Consider the following 20,897-nt stretch of genomic DNA (forward strand, 5'->3'; position numbering starts at 1 on the left):
TCTGTTTCACATATATGAGGTCCTGGGTTTAATCCCCAGTACCTACAAAAAAAGAGGTATAAATATTGAAAAAGGGGTGACAAACCTGTCATTATTTGTAGATGATACCTGATATATCCAGAAAATATGAGAAAATCTATTCTCTAGATAATTCAGCAGTAAGAAAAGTAATAACAGTTCACACACACAGTTCTGATTTTTGTGCCAGACACTAAGCACTTTACACTAAGGCAACCAATTAGAAAATGTAATAGTTTCAGCATTGTGACAGAGAAGACTACCTGAGCTCTTCTAAACACCAAGAAATGTTATTTAATGTCACAAAACTCTTTCTAAGAACACAGCTGAGTCAAGTAAAAAAGAAAAGTAAAAACAGTGAAGTACCAAGGGCCACAAAGGAGAAAGACACTGAAAAACAGAGTACATGTTTCTGAAATCTACAAGTGTGGGTCTTGATGAGAGGGCAGGGATAAAGGGTGAAGACACAGCCCTCTCTAGTCAAGGAGTCTGTGCCGAGACCCCACAGATGGCAGTGGCCCTTACAGTGCCACCTCAGAGCAATGATGGGCTCGTGTAAAACCCACCTCCTGGCCCAAGGAAGTGCTACTGTTATGGCCTGGATTCTTTGTGGGGACTGTTCCCCCACTCCTCACCCCAACCCTCTGAGAATTCATAAAAATAAGTTTGTCTGGATTGGGATTCAAATTTACACTACCACACAACCCAAGAAGCTGCCAGTCCAGAAATCAACCTAAGAATTGGTCCCAGGCTGGTTATACCTATGGAATACAAGCAAACACAAACCCACGCTGGTGAGACCAGGCTCACACCAGGCTCCATGAGTTTCCAAAGAGAAACTCTCCTGAAGATGACTCACAACTCAACATTACAAACACACACGAGAAACAACTCACCATGAGGGAGAGCCAGCAGACACAACAAAGAGGAGGCTGAGTAACAAGAACTTCAGCCAAATGCAATAATCTAATGGAAATTGAAATAATTATGTTTAAAATCATCACTGCTATAAAAGAATAAATCAGTAAGAAAAGAGAAAGGCATTGTGAAACAAGACCAGGAAGCCTAGGGGAAGGGGAAAACATTTTTAGATATAAAAATTATAGTTACAAAACCAAACGTGCAATGGATGGCTTAAATAGAAGATTAAAAAAAGAGTTCCAGAAGGAGTGAATAAAGAAAACTGGGGAGAGGCGGTATTCAAAGAGATAATGCCTAGTGTTTTCTAGAATTGTTGAAAGATGTAAGTCCTCAAATTCAGGGAGCACAAGTTCCATACAGGATAAAAATAAATCCACACAAATCAGAGTGGAAATGTAAATGACCAAAATCAGAGAGGATATCCACAAAGGAACAACAAAGAGAGTGAGAGCTTTGAAATGTTAGACAAAAATGGACAATTTTTAAAAAAGAATGGTAACATCTAAATAGACTGGAAATGATTTCACTGTGGCTGCATCCCTGAAGAATGACAAATATGTAAGCATCTGGACAATATATTTATATTTGCACCTATGTACATAGACCTGAGGATTATATCCAGAAATCTGCTTTAGCAAACTTACAGCTTTCCTTATTTTATTTTATTTCATTTTTTAAGTCATCATTTTAAATTCTATACCTTGAGCACATTCAAATATATTTTTAAATCAGTTTGACAATTTTTAAAACATATGTCGATAATTGAGAGGTAAATTGTTTGGCATTCCTTCAGTTTTCTCAGTGAAATTTTCAAATTGAGGGATTTTTAATTAATGCTATTTCCAATACATGAATGTGCTATGTTCTCCATTTACTTACATCTCCTCTAAAATCCTGCATTTTATAGTCTTAGGATGTTTTTTTTAAATATCATGATTTGTTTCCTAGCTGTTTGAAATTTTTGAAATGTTTACTAGTTGTGTGGCCTTTATATTAAAATTATGAGTATTTTTTGATGTATAGATATACAATTGATTTTTTATTGAATTAACCTTGTGTCCAAGATTATTAACAAGGCTAATTAACCTTGTGTCCTTACTGAATTTTCTTATTAATTCCATTGCTTTTGTGTTTTATGTTTCTTTCTGTAAACAATCATGTCACATGCTTGTCCCATTTATGACTTCTAAGATATGCTTTATTTATCATTTGATTAATATTTGTAGATAATTTTTATAAAATAAATATTATCTTCTAAAAATTGGAAATGGTTACTGAAAACCTAAAAATATTTTTAACCATTAAAAAAATTGAATCCATAATTAAAAATCTATTTCCTCCTCCACAGAAGGCAGACGAAAGTCAGTGTTGTAGCCAAGGAAGGAATAGATAATCTCCATCTTATACAAAATTATTCTACTAAAGAGAAAGTGAGAATGCACCCTAATCACTTTGTGAAGTTAATGTAACCATGAAAATGAAACCAGACAAGATAGTACAATAAAGTAAAAACTACAGGCTGATTTCACTTGTGAACACAGAAGTAAAGATCCTATATGGGAAGCAGATTTGGCTCAATGGAAAGAGCATCCGCCTACCACATGGGAGGTCCGCGGTTCAAACCTCAGGCCTCCTTGACCCGTATGGAGCTGGCCCATGCTCAGTGCTGATGCACGCAAGGAGTGCCGTGCCATGCAAGGGTGCCCTCCCCCGTAGGGGAGCCCCACGTTCAAGGAGTGCTCCCCATAAAGAGAGCCGCCCAGCACGAAAGAAAGTGCAGCCTGCCTAGGAATGGTGCCGCACACACGGAGAGCTGACACGAAATGACACAACAAAAAGAAACACAGATTCCTGGTGCCACTGACAAGAATAGAAGCAGACACAGAAGAACACACAGCGAATGGACACAGAGGGCAGACAACTTGGTGGGGGGCAGTGTGTGGGTAGGGAAGGGGAGAGAAATAAAAAATAAATCTTAAAAAAAAAAGATCCTATCGAAGTTTTAGCAAACAACTCAGTAATATGCATGTGCATGGGTACAAGTATATGTAAATATGTGTGTATAATTAAATGTATACACACACATCATGACAAAGATAAGTATATCTCTAGAATGAAAGGTGGTTTAAAAAAATGACCAAGCTGAGTATATCTAAAAAACTAAAGAACCTTTAAAATTACAACTTTATTGGGATATAATTCACATACCATATAATTCATCCATTTAAGGTGTACGATTCAATGATTTTTAGTATATTCAAAGACGTGTGCCTTCATCATGATTGATTTTTAGAACATTTTCATCATCCCCTCAAACAACTGCTTACCTGTTAACAGTTCCTCTCTACCACCCCTCCCCCACCTCCTGCCCCGTCTCAGGCAACCCCAAATCTACTCTCTCTATATATTTCCCTACTAAACCCATTTCATATAAATGGCATCATATAATATGGTACTTTGTGACTGGCTTCTTTCATTTAGCATGTTTGCAAGGTTCATCCATGTTGTAGCAGGTATCAGTACATCTTTCTTTTATTGCCAAATAATATTCCATTGTATGGATATACCACATTTTAATAAAACCTTATCAAAGTATACCATCATTCATGCATTAATATACATATACAATAAATGTATAGTAAAATTTGTGAATTTGCAAAACATGCATGTCATCATACAGGGCTCTCACACATTGCCCTACCACCCGCACCTTGCATTGCTGTGAAACATTTGTTACAAACTGTGAAAGAGCACAGTCAAAATATTACTGCTAACTACAGCCCATATCTTACATTTGGCATATTTTCCCCCAACCCACCTGTGGCACTCTGGTACTGCTTACGAATTCCAAAAATAGATATTAAATTGTGTTTGTAAACTGGTCTGCTCCTCTAGGCATATTGATTGTTTTAGATTCAGGGGTTTCACTTTTACTTTATTAAATTAAGATTAGGACTTTTATTTGACCACATCACGAGGGTAAGTCGGTTTGAGTCCCTGCCTTCCACCCCTTTGTGGGCTATATAAATGGATGTGCAATCAAAGAGAAGCAGATATGTGAGGAAAGAGAGAAGGCTCCATTAGACATAGCAGAAGAGAGACACGGGGAAGAGAGATAAAACTGATAGTCTACAACTGACCTTGTGAAGACAGCAAAACAGCTGAGCCCGGAAACGAGCCCTGGGGAGAGAGACAAGCCATACACCAGCCTACAGCTGAGACTGGAAGAAGCTGGGACCGGGGAGCCTGAAGAGGAAGAGGAAGGCTGAACCCTCACAGGCATTGCCCGCCGTCTTGCTTCAACACATGGCAAAAGACTTTGGGTGAGAAAGCACCTCTTACGGTACCTTGGGACCTTGTGACTGTAAACATCTACCTCAAATAAATGCCCTTTATAAAAGCCAACAGAGTTCTAGTACTTTGCATCAGCTCCCCTTTGGCTAACTATTATACCACCCACTTATTAACACCTTATATTATTATTATATATTTGTTATCCTCAGGAGAAAATGTTCTCATATTTGTCCCGTTAATCATAGTCCATCTTCCACCACTGGATTCCCTGTGTTACACAGTCCCATGCTTTGTACAGTCCATTCAAAGTGTCCATTCAGTAGCTCTTGTTTTCATCACAGAGTTGTGCTGTCATCACCTCAGTCAATTTTAAAACGTTTTCATTACTCTGAAAGGAAAAATCCCTGACCCTCTTATAGCCTCCTATTGTTGTCCCTTAGTATTGGAAAAGTATCTTCTTGCCACTGCTGCAAAGTATTACAATGTTACTGTTAACTATCATCTGTAAATTGCATTATTTGTAATTTTTCCATGTATCACCATATTCTTATACTTTTTAAAAGAACATTATTTTTCTTAAAGATTTATTTATTTATTAATTTTCCCCCTTCCACTCCTCCTACCCTGCTGTTTTTGCTGTCTGTGTTGTCTTCTCATTTTCTCTCCTCTAGGATTCACTGGGATTTGATCCTGAGACCTCTGATAGGGAGAGGGGTTCCCTGTCAATTGCTCCACCTCAGTTTCTGGTTTCTGCTGTGCTTCACCTTGACTCTCCCATTGCCTCTCTTTTGATGAGTCATCATCTTGCTGTGTGACTCACTTGCATGGGGCACTGGCTCACCACGTGGGCACTCGCCCGGGCAGTGGCTCACCATGCAGGCATGCTTTCTCTTCTTCTTTTTCACCAGGAGGCCCCAGGGATTGAACCACCTCCCATATGGTAGGTAGAAGCTCTATCACTTGAACCACATCTGCTTCCCTAGAAGAGCATTTTTATATTTATACTTTCAACCACAATCTTCATCTGCCACAGAAATCAGTTATATATTCCCTAGATTACTCTCTAGTTTCCTTTCAATTGACATTTACTTCCAAAGACATTTCTTTTTATTGACAAATTATACTCTATTGTATGGATATACCACAATTTATTTATCCATTCATCAGATGATGGACAGTTGTGTTTTTTCTACTTTTTGGCTTTTATGAATAATGCTATTATGAAAATTTATGTGGACATGATTACATTTCAAACCGATTTCCAAAATGACAGTGCCATTTTACATTCCCACCAGCAGTGTATGAGGATTCCAATTTCCCCACATCCTTGTCAACACGTCATCTTTCTTGATTGTAGCATCCCAATGGGTGTGGAATGCTATCTTATTGTGGTTTTGATTTGCAATTCCCTGGTGGTTAATGATGTTGAGCATCTCTTCATGTGCTTATTGGCAATTTATGTATTTTTTGGAGAAATATCTATTCAGTTCCAGCACCAATTTTTAAAAGGGGTTGTCTTTTTATTATTAAGCTGTAAGAGCACTTTATATATTCTGTATTCAAGTCTCTCATCAGGTATATAACAAATTATCAAAAAAAATTTCTCACCTTCTGTGGATGTCTTTTCACTTTCTTGGTGGTGTCCTTTGAAGCACAAAAATTTGTAATTTTGATGATGTCCAGTTTATCTATTTTCCTTTTGTTGCATGTGCTTCTGGTGTCATATCTATGAAACAATTGCCTAACCCCAAGATCATATAACTCTAAGCCTATGTTTTTCCAAAGAGTTTTATAGTTTTAGAACTTACATTTATGTCTTTGATCCATTTTTAGTTCATTTTTATATGGTCTGAGGTAGGGAGCCAACTTAATTATTTTGCATGCAGATATTCAGTTGTTTCAACATCATTTGCTGAAAAGGCTACTCTTTTTCCACTGAATGGTAACAATTTTTGTTTTAAAGTCTATTTGTCTGTTATCAGTATAGCCACTCCACTTTATTATGGTTACTGTTTGCATGATATATCTTTTCCCATCCTTTTACTTTCGATCTATTTGTATCTTTGAATCAAAGGATGTCTCTTACAAAGAGCACACAGTTGGATCTTAATTTTAATCCACTCTGACAATTTCAGCCTTTTGATTGTATTGTTTAATCCATTCACATTTAATGTTATTATTGATATAGATTTATGTTTGCTAATTTACTTTTTGTTTTTTATGTCTCATGTCTTTTTTTGTTACTCTACTTCTTCTTTACTCCTTCTTTTGCATTAAGTGAATATTGTCCAGTGTGCAATATCTTTATTCTTTTAATGATTTTTTATTATATATTTTTGAGTTATTTTCTTAGGGCTGCTCTAGGGTTTACCATTTACATCTTATCAGAATCTCCTTCAGATTTATACTAAGTTAATTCTTGTAAAATAGAGAAACATTATTCCTTTACAGCCCTATACCCTCTTCTCCCTTTTTATTGTTGCTACACGTATCTCTCTCACATACACACACAGTGCAAACCCAATAATACATTGTTATAATTTTTACTGTATATCATTCATATCTTTAAAAGAAGCTGAGAGAAGAAAGGAGAAAAGTCTATATTTATATTTTGTTATATTAGCCTTCTGGTTTCCCCATTTGTTCCTATGGGTTCAAGTTACCATCCAGTATCATTTCTTTAATAATAACTCCTCCTTTGTGCTGTTTTTGTCAAATATATTATAGGTCAAATAACGCAATTAAATGCATGTTTATTTCATATATCTGCTTTTTAAACCAGTTAAGGGACTAATGGAGGAATATGCATTTATATTTTCTTTCATAATTATGTAATTATCTTTACAGGTGCTTATTGCATTTTTTGTGTGTGAGGATTTGGATTGCATTCTGGGGTCACTTCCTTTCAGCCTGATGTGGCAGTTCTGCTGGCAACAAATTCTTTCAGTTCCTGTTTGTGTGGGATTATTTTTATTTAGTCTTCATTTCTGAAAGGTAGATGTTTTTGCATATAAGATTCTTTGTTGATGGGTTTTTTTTTCTTTTGGCACTTTTATTATGTCATCCCACTGTCTTTTGGCCTCCATTGTTTGTAATGAAATTTATCTGTTAATCTTATTGCGGTTCCCTTGTAGTGATGTTTTTTTCCTTGCCGCTTTCAAAATTTTCTCCTTGTCTTTGGCTTTCAGCATTTTTACTATGTATCTGGGTATGGGTTTCTTTTTCCTTATGCTGCTTGGAGTTGTTGAGCTTCTTTGATGTGTAATTGAATGTTTTTTATCAAATATGGGATGTTTTCAGCCATTAATACTTCAAATGTTTTTCTCCTCCTTTTTCTGTCTCCTCTCTTTCTGGCACTCCCTTTACACATATGTGGTACAGCTAATGGTGTCCCACATTTCTCCAAGGCTCTGCTCATTTTTTAAAATTATTTTTCCTTTATTCTTTGGATAGCATAAACTCCATTCATCTTTGAGTTTGCTGATTCTTTCTTCCACCAGTTCAAATCTGCTGTTGAGCCCCTCTAGTAAATTTTGTATTTCAGTTATTATACTTTTTAATTGCACAACTTTAGCCTCTGTACCTCGGATGTGGGAAAGATGAGATATGCTCGTGGACTGCCCCTCCCAGTTAGATATGCACCCCTAATTGGGGTGCTGTATGCCTACAGTACAATTTCCAGAGACATTAAATGGTTGTTTTAGTTGTTTACTTTGACAATTTTCACCACCTACAACTGTTTGCTGGAGAGCAACCAGGAGTAGAAGACTAAAATATATATTTTTTAAATTTATTTCTCTCCCCTCCCGCCTCCTCCCCAGTTGTTTGCTTTCTTGTGCCCATTCACTGTGTGTTCTTCTGTGTCTGCTTGTATTCTTGTTGGCAGCACGGGGAATCTGTGTCTCTTTTGTTGTTGTTGTGTCATCTTGCTGCGTCAGCTCTCCATGTGTGCAGCACCACTCCTGGACAGACTGCACTTTTTTCACGTGGGGTGGCTCTCCTTATGGTGTGCACTCTTTGTGCATGAGGCTCCCCACGCAGGGAACCCCTGTGTGGGAGGGCACTCCTTGTGTGCATCAGCACTGCGCACAGCCAGCTCCACACGAGTCAGGAGGCCTTGGTTTGAACCCTCGACCTCCCATGTGGTAGGTGGATGTTCTACCAGTTGAGCCAAATCCACTTCCCTAAAGTATATTTTAATGTTGGAAAATTTAACAGTGTATTCCACTACATTAAGGCAAATACTAAAGAAAAAACTACAATCATATCAATATATACAGGGGAAGCACTTAAAAACAGTTGGCATTTGTTAATAAGTTAAAAACAAAATAAAAAACTTAGGGGAGCATATGTGACTCAGGCGGTTGGAGTGCCTGCTTCCCACATGGGAGGTCCTGGGTTCTGTCCCTGGTGCCTCCTAAAAATGAAACAAAACAAAACAAACAAATGAATGAAAAAACCAACTCAGGGGAGCCGATGTGACTCAGTGGTTGAGTACCAATTTCCCACATAAGGGATCCCAGATTGAATCTCTGGCCCTGGCACCTCAAAAAACAAAAAATAAATCCCCCCCCCCAAAAAAAAAAACAAAAAACCGTAGACAACAGGACTGGAAAGAACATTTCCTTAACCTGATAAAGACCATCTATTAGAAAACAACAGCCATATTTAGTAGCAAAATTCCAGAAGCTTTATCTTCAATGTCAGGAACAATACAAGGATGCCCACCATTACATTTACATTCATTGCCATATTGGAAATATATTAAATATAAGGATTGGAATGGAAGAAATAAAATTGTCATTAATTACATCTTACATGATTGGTACATGAAGGACAATTTATAGACAATTAGAACTAATAAGAGTTCAGCAAGATTGTTAGACACAAGACCAATACATAAAAACAATGGATTTTTATAAATTAGAAAACGTGACCTTTTTAAAAAAAGATGCCACTTACTATAGCATGTATTTAGGATTATAAGATACGTTTGGGCTTGTTATAAAACATATGTGAGGGAAGCAGATGTGGCTCAAGAGATTGGGCTCCTGTCTACCATATACGAGGCGCAGGGTTTGATACCGGGGGCCTCCTGGTGAAGGCAAGCTGGCCCACATGGTGAGCTGACCCAAGTGGAGAGCTGGTGCAGCAAGATGATGCAACAAAAAGAGACACAGAGGAGAGACGATAAGAGACACAACAGACCAGGAAGCTGAGATGGCACAAGAAAATGATTGCCTCTCTCCCATTCCAGAAGGTCCCAGGATCGGTTCCTGGAGACGCCTAATGAGAATACAAGCAGATACAGAAGAACACACAGCGAATGGACACAGGGAGCAGACAACAAGGTGGGGCAGAGGGGATAGGGAAGAAATAAAGAAACCTTAAAAAAAAAAAAAGTTAAAGACATAATGGAATGTCTAAATAAATGGAGTGAAATACTCTATTCATAGGTGAGAAACTCAATATCAAAAACAACTCCCCCCAGTAAATGTACAGACTAGTAAATGTACTATTCACCAGTATTTAAAAAACAAGAAAAAAACAAAATGTGACAAGTTCATCCCCAAATTTAAATGGAACAAATGTCCAAGAATAACCAAGGTCTTTTAGAAGATGAGGGAAATCATTCTACCATACCTGATGACCAATGATAAAGCTACAATTAAAAGAGTGCATTATTGGCAAAGTTTAATGGACCAATTTAACAGAATACAGAGCCCAGAAACATTCCCATGATATATGGAAAGTGGGTATAATAAAAGAGAAGGCATTACAAACTGGGAAGGAAAGGATGGTCTCTTTTATTAAAAGGTACTAGAAAAACTACTTATCCATCACAGAATTAGAAGAATGCACTTGACCTTAGTTGGGGAAGAAGTTCTTAAAAAAAAAAAAGGTGAAAGACTGAAAAATTTGGTTCCATTTAAGCTAAAAACTTCCAAATGATGAGATATGAACAAGTGGATATACAGATACTCTATTTCTCCGCATTTGTATATAAGAGATTTCCAACCAAATTATAAAACACCTAAGACCTTTATGAGGAAAATTAACATTGTATCCAAGAATACAATCTTTTTTATAAATTGAGATCTATGATGATACTAGTGGGAAAATTATATTGATTTGAAGTCTATTATACTCAAATTAATGTATACTAATGTAGATAATCTCAATCAATGGAGTCACTCTATTTTAGTGGAACTTTATAAACTGATTCTAAGGTTCATTGGAACAAAACAGGCACAAAAATAAGACCAACAGTGAAGGAGGAGAAGAAGGGGACTTGCACTGTAGATGACAGAGTCAAAGGAGAGAGCAGAGTGGGGTTGGGCTGGTTCTGGGCCATCTCTTTTGTCCGGGCAGGTCCTGGAGTTCCCTGAGCAGCAGAGGAGGGAGCCAGAGCTGCACGTTTGCAGCTTCCCAGCCGAGGCGCTTCAGGGTGGGCTGGAAAGGCCCTCAGCCCCAGCTCATGGGGACTCTCCTTGGAAGGGGCATTGTAGCACCTTCCCCAGCCTGCTGGGGGGGGAGAGGTTCTCTCTGTTCCACTCGAGCCAAAGAGAAAGGTTCTCAATGGGAGAAAGAGCTCAAGTTTAGAATGGCTGGCCCGGAAAACAGCTCCAGTTAATGAGAATGTCAACAGGCTAGAGATTCTACACCAGAAGGAAATGAAAGTAATGTTAAGTAGAATTCCAAAGATGAAGCCAAGGTAGAGAACTCTGGAATCAACTTACAGGAAGATAAAGAAGATCAGGCCACTAGAAAATAAAAAATCTCAGATTCCCCTACAGAAAGACCAAAAACTGAAACAGAGGTAAGCCCAAATTTCTATGAAGATGGGAATATGGAGAAACATGGGAAAACTACATTTGGTGTGACCTATAGACTGTGGTTAACAGCAATACTATAATATTCTTGCATCAATGCCAAGCTATACCATGTTGACGATGGAGGTGTATGGAAAAAGTGGGCCAAATGTATGGTATGGACCATGATTGGTAGTAATAGCTTGACGATATTACAATCTGTAACAAATGTTCCACCAGGGCGTGGAGTTGTATGGGAAATCTACACATCTGTATGATTGTTTTGCAAGTTTACAATATCTGTAACAAAAATACATGAAAAAGAAAAATAGTATAGCTTGGGGGAAAAATACACCAAACATAAGATAAGGAATATAGTTGGTAGTGATATATTGACAATGCTCTAGCATAGTTTGTAACAAATGTTTCACACCAATGCAAAGTGTTGGTGGAGGGGTGATGTATGAGACCCCTGTGTGATATTATGTATGTTTATTTTGTAAGTTCACAATCTTTACTATACACTTACTGTTTATGTGTGTTCGTGTACGAATGATATACTTCAATAAAAAAAAATTCCTATGAAAAGTGTCCTTCTGGAATTTCATTACATATGTGGAATACATTTCAAGAATTGTATAAAAACAAACAAACAAACATTCTGAACAGAAAAATTCAGTGTCAAGACTCAGGAGGAAAAAGAGAAAACATTCCAGGAATGATAAGCTGAAGACTGAAGAGGCATCTTGTAGTGAATGCTTACCAGCGGAAGGAGCTCACTCAGTGTTTTGGGGTCAATGATAGGTTTGATCCCCTGTGTAAAAAAAAAAAAAAAAAAAAAATTGATGCCAGGTCTTGAAAAGTGCAAAGACCAGGCTGAGAAAGAGTGGAATATTGAGAAAACCAAGGAATTCAGCAACGAGCTAGCTACTTGAGAGCTTGGTGTAAAAATTGCCAAAGCTCCTGCTTACCACAACTTGGTAAGTCAGAAAGGCTGCTGAAAATTCACAGGTTGTTCAGAAAAAGAACCTTGCATGAGGGGTGGAGGCAAAGAGAAGATGGGAAAACAAAACCAAACATGGGATATATGGAACTTGTTGGAGCTCTTCCAGATATTTCTAGACCCCATGTCTTAATTTACTGAAAAGACTTTCCAGTTTATGATAAATATCAGGAAATTGATAAAAGAAAAAGCAGGGCGGCAGACTTGGCCCAGTGGTTAGGGCATCGTCTACCACATGGGAGGTCCATGGATCAAACCCCAGGCCCCCTTGACTCATGTGGAGCTGGCCCATGCGCAATGCTGATGCGCGCAAGGAGTGCCCTGCCATGCAGGGGTGTCCCCGCGTAGGGGAGCCCCATGCGCAAGGAGTGCACCCCATAAGGAGAGTCGCCCAGGGCGAAAGAAAGTGCAGCCTGCCCAGGAATGGCGCCGCACACACATGGAGAGCTGACACAACAAGATGACGCAACAAAAAGAAACACAGATTCCCGTGCCGCTGATAACAACAGAAGCGGACAAAGAAGATTCAGCAAACAGACACAGAGAACAGACAACCGGGGTGAGGCGGGGAAGGGGAGAGAAATAAATAAATCTTTAAAAAAAAAAAAAAGAAAAAGCATAAAATTTGGGAGTTGATTAAATCTTTCCTGGCTTTTTCTAAAGAGTTGATCCTATTGAAGTGCATGAAATGGAACATTCTGTTATTTATACATGGAATCTTAGCATACACACAAGAAAAAGATGTTTTATGACTTATATAACTTACAGTATAAAATCAAGTTTTATGTTTTATCCATTTGCTATAGCATTACCAATGAGCTCCTTGTACTTTGTCTGTACTCAGTTTAACTGTACTTAACTTGAAATTTTGTTTTTAGGATTATTTGTTTATAATGCATTTGTTTATAAGTTTAAGAAAGTCTCAATTGATGCTGTTTTTACAAATACCTTTAATCATTTGTAAAAGTATTGCCTCTAGTTGATACTTCACAGTCATATGGTAAAAGCAATTGATTTTCATGTAGGTTCAGATAAAATATTTCATTACAGAAAAGACAAACTATTTGGAGGAGGATTTAAATTCAGCTGTGCCTGGAAACATCTTCCTGAATCTCTCAGCCATGTCATTCTTTAAATTATGAGGTGGTTTTAGATGAGAAAATGGTATAATTATATTAAATAAACAAAACTCAGGACAATTACCAAAAAAAAAAAAAAGAAAGAAAAAGAATGTGTAGAAAAAAGAATATGTAAAAAAAGAAAAAGAATAAACAGTCTACATTCCTTATCCAAAAATAGGTGATTGAGCTTATGATAAATTTGAGCCTATGATAAAGTATGATAAAGTTGGTGGAGAAAAGAATGGACTACTGAGTAAGAGTTGTGACAATTGACTTTTCATTTTTGTTTGGGGAGGATCTGAAAGATAATCCATAGGCAAATTAGGCATATTTGAACAGCACTGTAGAGAACCTACAAATGGCCAAAAACATGAAAATCTGCAATTTTACTAATAATCAGGGAAATTCAAGTTAAAAACAAGTTATTTCCAACCTGGAGATTGGTAAGAAAAACCGCCAAGACTGATGACCACTTGGTGTTAGCAAGGGTATGGAGAAGTGGAGGCTTTTGTGGAGGATGAACTGAAGGAAGTAATTTCACTACATCCCTTCAAAATTTTAAATCTATGTAATTTTTAATGGAGCAATTCCATGAAATAATGCAGATCATTAATTCCAGGAATGAAAAGCTGTCTGCATACACGGTAAGTGACTAGTAAGTTGCAAAATAATGAGGGTAGAATCCCATTTATGTAAGACACATATGTAAAATGAAACTAGCTGTTTAAACAGCCCAGAACTTTCTTTCCCTCTCAAGGGACAGGCCAGAGGACAGCAGTTCGAGACTGTTGGCAATGCCTCTGGCCTCAACACACCACTCCCATCTCTTGACCCAGGTCCCTGCTTACGCCGCCTCCCACTGGCAGCCCCGCCAGCAAGATGGGAGATGTCAAAGGGAGTGGTTTTCAAGGGCCCAACAAAGAAGTTTTAGTCACATCTCATTGCCTAAATCTTAAGTCACGTGGCCACAGTTAATGGTGAGAGAGGCTGAGAAATAGGGTCATGAGCTGAGCAGCCCCGTGGCCAGGAGTCTTATTAAAGGAAGAAAGGGAAAACGGACATTAAGCAGCGGTCCCTGCCACATCACGTGACCTGGAGCCAGGTAAATGCACAGAAGAGAGCCTGGGTGGACCCCTGCCAAACAGCAGTTAGCTCGGGAACAGGACTAAGTTGATGTGGGGTGGGAGGCAGAGTATAGCTCGATATGTCTTAACAGTGATGATATATCTGTGTATTAATGAAGGAATTAAAATTTTTAATAAAATTTAAAAATGCTTTATTTGTAACTCCAGACTGATGGAACACATTAAATACATCTTTAGAATTTTTAATGTTCCACAAATCACATTTTATCTAAACACCTCAATTATCCTATGCTGGTAAACCATGATGCTGGAGCACTGTTCTGAGAGTCCCACCATCTGGGAGGTGTGAGCATCGTGTTCACAGACATCCATGTTAAGATGCATTGTGGGGCAGTGACCTGCTCGAAGTGCCCGGAGATGCTGAGACAAGGGCTGGAACCAGGGCTGCCTTGCAGCACTACACACAGTGACAGCATCTCCTAGACCAACACGAGGCTACAACTTCTCTAGCTGCATGTGGCTTAGGTTTTAGACAATGGACAACTAAGAACTGGAGATGATAGCTGGTACTTACTTCACCTCCAGAACACGGTTGACACAATTTTCTTGTAGGCTAATGATTACAAAAATAAAAATAACGAACTTCCCAGAAACAGATCATTAGTTTTTGTTGTTTTAGGAGGTCCTGGGGATTGAACCCCGCACCTTGTACAGAAGAAGCAGGCACTCAACCAGTGAGTCACATCTGCTCCCTGAGGAGAGATGGTTTCTTAGTTTGTTAGTTTTGTTTTTAGGAGGTACCAAAGACTGAACCCAGGACCTTGTGCATGGCAAGCAGCCACTCAACCACTGAGCTACACCCGCTCTCTCAGTCATTAGTTCACTTCTCTCAAGCAACTACTCAGGAATAAGATTTACTGACCTGTTTAAAATGACAGCAGAAAGGAGAGAAACAACCTTCCTCTCCAAATAAATAATAAACCAAACTAAAGATAGCAAAAATTGAACAAGCCAGAATCCAAAAAGACAGAAAACCTGGTGGCTCCTGATGCCTGAGCAGGACCTCTTCTGTCTCAGGGAGTGGTCCCTGGAGAAGCTATTTAACAAACTCTCCCAAGAGAGAAAGCCAAGTCTGCGCCCTCCAAGCAAAGCTGCCTGCAGCCCTAGCAGAGCTCTTCCCCACCCCAGCCCCAGGCCCCTTCTTCTGGGGTTACCGAGAAGAGCACACAGGACAGCAGGACCCAGCTGTCCACTTTAAACATGAGCAAGATATAAATAAATGGCGTGGGTGGAAGGCAAAAAGAGAGAAAAGATGGAGAGCAAGGGAACACAATCTAAGGAACAAACAAAATGCACTGTAAGAAAACACCTCAAAAGATGAGATGATAAATAACAATGAGAAGCAAACAAGAGAAACAGGCTAAAAAAGAGACTGAGCAACAAAACAGCACCACCATAAAACTGTAAATACATCACCCACCAGAAAGAGCACAGACACGGCTGAAACCCAAACCCCCAAAACAGGGAGAGTCATAATGAATGCAAAGGAAAAAGAGTGCGGTGGAGAGAGGGAGGGAGGGAGGGAGGGAGGGAGAGAGAGAGAGAGGAAAGCAATTAGACACTGGATAAGGAGAACAACGATGCTCTAATATAAAACAATCAGCATCCTTAGCAAAGCAAATTGAACAAATGGAAAACTTTCAAAGCTATCTATCAGCATTTAAATAGAGAGGAATGGGGTGATGGTTATTTCTGGGGTGCAGGTTCTAGAGTGAAGAATGTGTGTGTGTTGTCTGATTTGTACTTTTTGGTTCTGCCTGAATTTTATTTTTATGATAACATATGTAATTTCCCTAAAATCAACAGTCACTGTAAGGGGAACAAGAGATCTCTTTTATTTAAAACAGAGCACACTATAACATTATGCCAAATGTACCTCATTTATTACCAAGCTACGTCATTCTTTACTTTGTCTTGGTGGCAAACAATAATTGAAACCTTTAAAAGTTATGCATAAAAAACGCTGCTATCAGATACCAATGTACTTGTTTATGGAAAAATCAGATGGAATAAATGACATGTTTTTTAGTATCAATAAAAAACAAAGTCTTGAGATTTCTGCCCCCAAATTTCTACATGAGTAGTAATGAGCTCCCTGATAGCCTCTTACGAATAAAGTACAAATGTGCTCCAATGAGAAACTGTTGGGTCCCTGCTTTTATTATAATATAAACATAATTCATAGTGCCCCAAATAAGGAAAATACCAATCCCAAATTTTCTCCATTCGTTAGCATTATTAAAACTTTGGGGCTTTGGGGAAGAGTTCATTCTTCTTTCAAGTTTTAATTATGAGGTAGACACCATTCAAAGTAAATATTAAGTGCAGTCAACTTCTGTCAATAAAAAGATGATTATTAATCATTAGATTAACAGTCAGAAATTCCCATTATAGAAAGGCAATTCAAGGTTTGAGAAAATAATGATCAACAGTAGTCTGGCTTGAGTTTCCAAATTCCTTCACCACTTGAAGTCCTATGAAAAGTACAAAGATTTCTCAACAGTTCTCGAAACACACAGGACTGTGATGCTGATAACTTGGATTCAAACTCCTGCAGGATCTCCCGGGTGCTGGCCTGGCCATCGACCTGGGCCTGGAAAGCAATAAAGTTTCTCATTTCTACCAAAAGGCCGTCATGTTCCGTGGCGGAAGGCACTGGGGCGGAAGCCTCTGGAAGGTGTGCACTTTCACTCTCCAACCGCTCTGGCAAAATCAGATGGTTTCTGGCTCTCATTTTAGCCAAAAGCGCAGAAGAAGAGGGAGCCCCAGCTGAGGAGTGTGCATCTCCTGCCCTTCCACTAAAATGCTCCTGAAGATTATCTTTCCCCTCTTTCTTCAAGACACCATCCTGGAGAAAGAAAATAGCTGCATTTCAATATTTAATTTTGAGCTCAGGCCCCCACTCCCTCTCTGAAAGGCTTTGAGAGGCCATAAAATAAATACATGTGCCCAGGGAGAAAGAAATGAGAAGCCATCTAATACAAGGGCAGAGGAGGAGAATTAAGCATCAGAGCCCAATGACTATTAAAGACCATTTACCTAAAAAAAAAAAAAAAAAAAAAGGAAAAACTATGGTCATATTTCCTTCATCTGTATTTTGAGGGAGGTGAAGGGAAAAGAAAAGCAGAGTGGACGGGGTGGACTGGTTTCTGAACAAGGTTTCTAGGAAAGTGTCTCTCTAGGAATCACAGGTCCTTTTTCTGCTTCTGTGGTCGAAAATTTCTGTTCTCTCCCCACTTTATCCTTACCTAGGCATTGTGGAGTAAGGAACACTATCAGGACTAAACTTCTTCACTTCTAAGTCTTACTCTTTCCTACCCTGCACCTCATGTTGGTTGCTGTATAACGCAGCCCTGACTTTGGAAGGGTCTCACATCCCTTCTGCTAAAAGAACAGGGGACATCAAAAAGGTTCTCTCCCTTACATGGTCACATCAGTCTAAACCAGAGTCTGAACCTGGGAGTTTCCAGAGTTCATTATTAACATAGCTCTTAACCAGGAAGGACCAAGGACAGTGCTCAGCGACGGCGTTTGAACGCTGGGTTCAGGAGCAGCTCCTCCCATAGATGCTCTCCAGGGAGCTGGGCCCTGGAGTGGGCAGACCACGGTGCCGGCCTTCAAGGCGGATGCCCAAACCTTCGTCCCCTGGCCTGGGGCCCCCGGGGCAGGCTCTCTGGGCAGTGACATCCCTCTCTATCCCTGCCTCAACTTTCTGAGGGTAGAAAATTACTGCTACCATTTACAAAGCGTTATTGTGTCATTCTACCAGTGATGTGCAATTTCCTTTCACATCCAGGGTCTGGTGAGATGTTCATGGCCATTCAATCAAGCAAGTCTCACACACAAAATGCACACAGGCTGTCACAGTACCTGGCATTTTTCTTTTTGAGACACTGAAGAAGGCTGGACAGAGAAATTAGAATTCCTTTTCTGACCAAATCTACTCCTAAATAAGGAAAACAATTACAGTAGTTAAAATGTAAGTATTTGCTTTTGCAACTTAAGAGATCAAAATAATCCTTCAACAACTAAAGTCTTCCTGGAAAAATTTTTGTCCATCTGGTTTTCTTTCATAGCAACAAAGTTTCTCTTCTGCCCACCTGGATTCCTCCGCTACATCTCAGAGTGAGAACCACGTGACATCCTGCGTTTGGCAGATGGTGGAAACCACCCTGGAATTGCAGGCAGGAGCACGCTGGATCCACAGTAATTCCTCGTGCTGCCCCTTGGCCGGGGGCCCTCTATGGCCAGCTCTGGCTGAGGAAGGCTCAGGCACAGGCCCCCTCGCTCAGGAGGCAGGAGGAAGCACCTCTGGCCACCGCGACCTCGCCTCCAGCACCCCCCTCGTCCCCCCTCCAGAGCCCGGCAGGGCAGCACCTCTTACTTTACTCCTGCTGGTATGCCCGAAATCCCCTGGTGGCCTGTCCAGGTCGGGACTCCGGATGCTGCCCCCAGACACCGCTGACGAGAGAGTCGCAGCGCTTTCAGGGCGTCCTGGGCCACGCGGTTGGCTTCTGCCTCCACCAGCACGTAGTCAGGATTGGCACCATCCTCGATGACGTCGTGTTTCATGACGCTGTGAACACCGACTGGCAAGAGCAAAGGGCACTGTCAAAGGGGCGCCCCGTGTGTCCCAGCCACACCTCTCCTCTTCCAGAACCGGCCCTTGTGCTGCGGTGGAGAAAAGGCAACGCTATTCTCCAGGGACAGCTACGGCCGGGACTCCGCCAGTGCCAGTATCTCCTCCCCGCCACCCTCAGGGAAGACCACTACTGTCCCTGCCCAGAGACTGGGCACTGGCCACGGTGACTCACCCAGGACCCTCGGTCGAGGGTGACAAAACGAGGCCTCAACCTCAGTTCTGGCTCAAAGCCTGAGTGCCCTCACATTGAACGCATTTCCAACAAGTGAATTTTCCAAATACTGTTAATGAAGCATAATGCTTTATGCCAAGTTTAACACTTAACCCCTTCCCTGCTACCTAGAAACCAAGCAACAAAACAATACCTTCTATTAATAAGCACAGTAAGTGAAGAGACAAATACAAACCAGAATTATGGATTTCTAAAAAAAATAATTAATTTTATGTATATTAAATGCACTTAATGTGATCAGAGGAAAATTCATAGCCTTAAACATTTACAGCAATAAAAATAAAGTAAGTTTCTAAGTCAAAGTTACAAATGGAGGAAATTCAACTAAAACCATCCGAAATCAAAACACTATCACTAACCTATCCAAAAGGTAGAAAATAATAAAGATTAAAAAAATTAATGAAGTAGAGAACAACCATGGATCTAATTAATAAACCAAAAATTCCAACTTACTGAAACAAAAATCATAATACAGACAAATTACTAGCTAACTTAATAAATAAAATGAAAAAGGATAAATGACAGAGGGTAATTATCTTGAATCAGAAGAAAAAATTTAAAAAGTCACAAGAATATTTTGTGTATCTCTATGCAAACACATTTGAAACCTAGGCAAAATAGAAATTTCCCAGGAAAACAGACCCAGTTAAGAGAGAATGGTTAAATGGCCCAATAATTTTAGAAATAGAGAAAGTTATCAAGGAACCACCCATACCAAAAAGCATCAGGTCCAGCTGGTTTCACAGAGGAATTCTAACAAATCTTCGAAAGACCAGATAGGCCTAATGCTATGTAAATTATTCTAGAGCATTGAAAGTGAAGGAAAACTTGTTTCATATTATTTTTATGAAACAAGTATAATACTGACAACTACACCTGATGAACATAGTACAAAGAAAGAAAATTACAAATATAGCTTATGAATATTCAATGGAAAAATACTAAATACATTAGTAAAGAAAATCCAACACCAAAGAAAGAAAATAATATACCATGCTAATCTCAGAACTCAAGGTGATTCAATGTTATTAGGAAATCCATCAATATAATAAATCTATTTAATATGTTTTATCGTCTCCATTGATGGACATTCCATAGATGCTGAAAACACCTTACGTTGACAAAATTTAATATCCATTCCTGACAAAAATACTCACAAAATTAGAACTGATTAATACTTCCTTGATACAATAAAACACAGATACTTAATAGTCCTAAAGCTGGCATCTTACTTGAGTCATATCCACTTCCCGGGACTGGCTTCTTTCCACCAAGCCCTAGCCTAGGCTCCAGCCCTGCCTCCAGCAGGGAGGAAGCTGGTGGGACCTGCACCAGGCTCTCCAGGCAACTGCAAGTGCTCTTTGCTGGCACAGCCTGAATACTCGATCACCTGGGGCTGCATGCCTGCACCCCAATAGGATAGGAGAGGTGCTGGGTATCCTTGGCCTCTGCGGGCAATGGCAGGAGTTTTCAGCCCACATGAATTGGTTTGTTGAGTGCCTTCAAGCCCATCTCCACCTCTGTCCCCCCACAGGATAGGAGGGGGCTGGTGTTCCCTCAGCCTCAGTCTCTCTGGACAACTGCAGGCAGTTTTGGGCTGCACAAGCCTGACTGTTGGGCACCTGTGACTCCACTCCCATCCCCAATAGGACAAGAGAGGGACTGTGTTTGACTAGCCTCTCTGGGTAACTGCAGGTGCTTTTGGCCCA

At 39.7% G+C, this 20,897-nt stretch overlaps 1 protein-coding gene and 1 pseudogene across 6 annotated transcripts in view; one reads left to right on the top strand and one right to left on the bottom strand.

The window, feature by feature from the left end:
• The first annotated feature begins 11,186 nt into the window (after positions 1-11,186).
• On the top strand, positions 11,187-12,167 carry LOC105746816 (protein FAM204A pseudogene; annotated as a pseudogene).
• A 3,959-nt stretch (positions 12,168-16,126) lies between these two features.
• Positions 16,127-20,897, bottom strand: part of ERCC6 (ERCC excision repair 6, chromatin remodeling factor) — an 86,091-nt gene continuing 81,320 nt past the window's right edge. For 4 of the 6 annotated variants that reach the window (XM_004465775.4, XM_023590942.3, XM_071215885.1 and 1 more), the window contains 3 exons: positions 18,699-18,903; positions 18,185-18,260; positions 16,127-17,162 (listed from right to left, as the gene is read on the bottom strand). In XM_004465775.4, coding sequence (XP_004465832.2) covers positions 16,740-17,162; positions 18,185-18,260; positions 18,699-18,903 — 704 coding nt within the window. In that variant the 3' untranslated portion in view covers positions 16,127-16,739. The remainder of the gene's footprint in view (positions 17,163-18,184; positions 18,261-18,698; positions 18,904-20,897) is intronic. The other 2 variants (XM_071215886.1, XM_071215887.1) reach the window with 1 other exon arrangement.

Source organism: Dasypus novemcinctus, chromosome 6, assembly GCF_030445035.2.
Source record: "Dasypus novemcinctus isolate mDasNov1 chromosome 6, mDasNov1.1.hap2, whole genome shotgun sequence".
NCBI classification, from domain to species: Eukaryota; Metazoa; Chordata; class Mammalia; order Cingulata; family Dasypodidae; genus Dasypus; species Dasypus novemcinctus.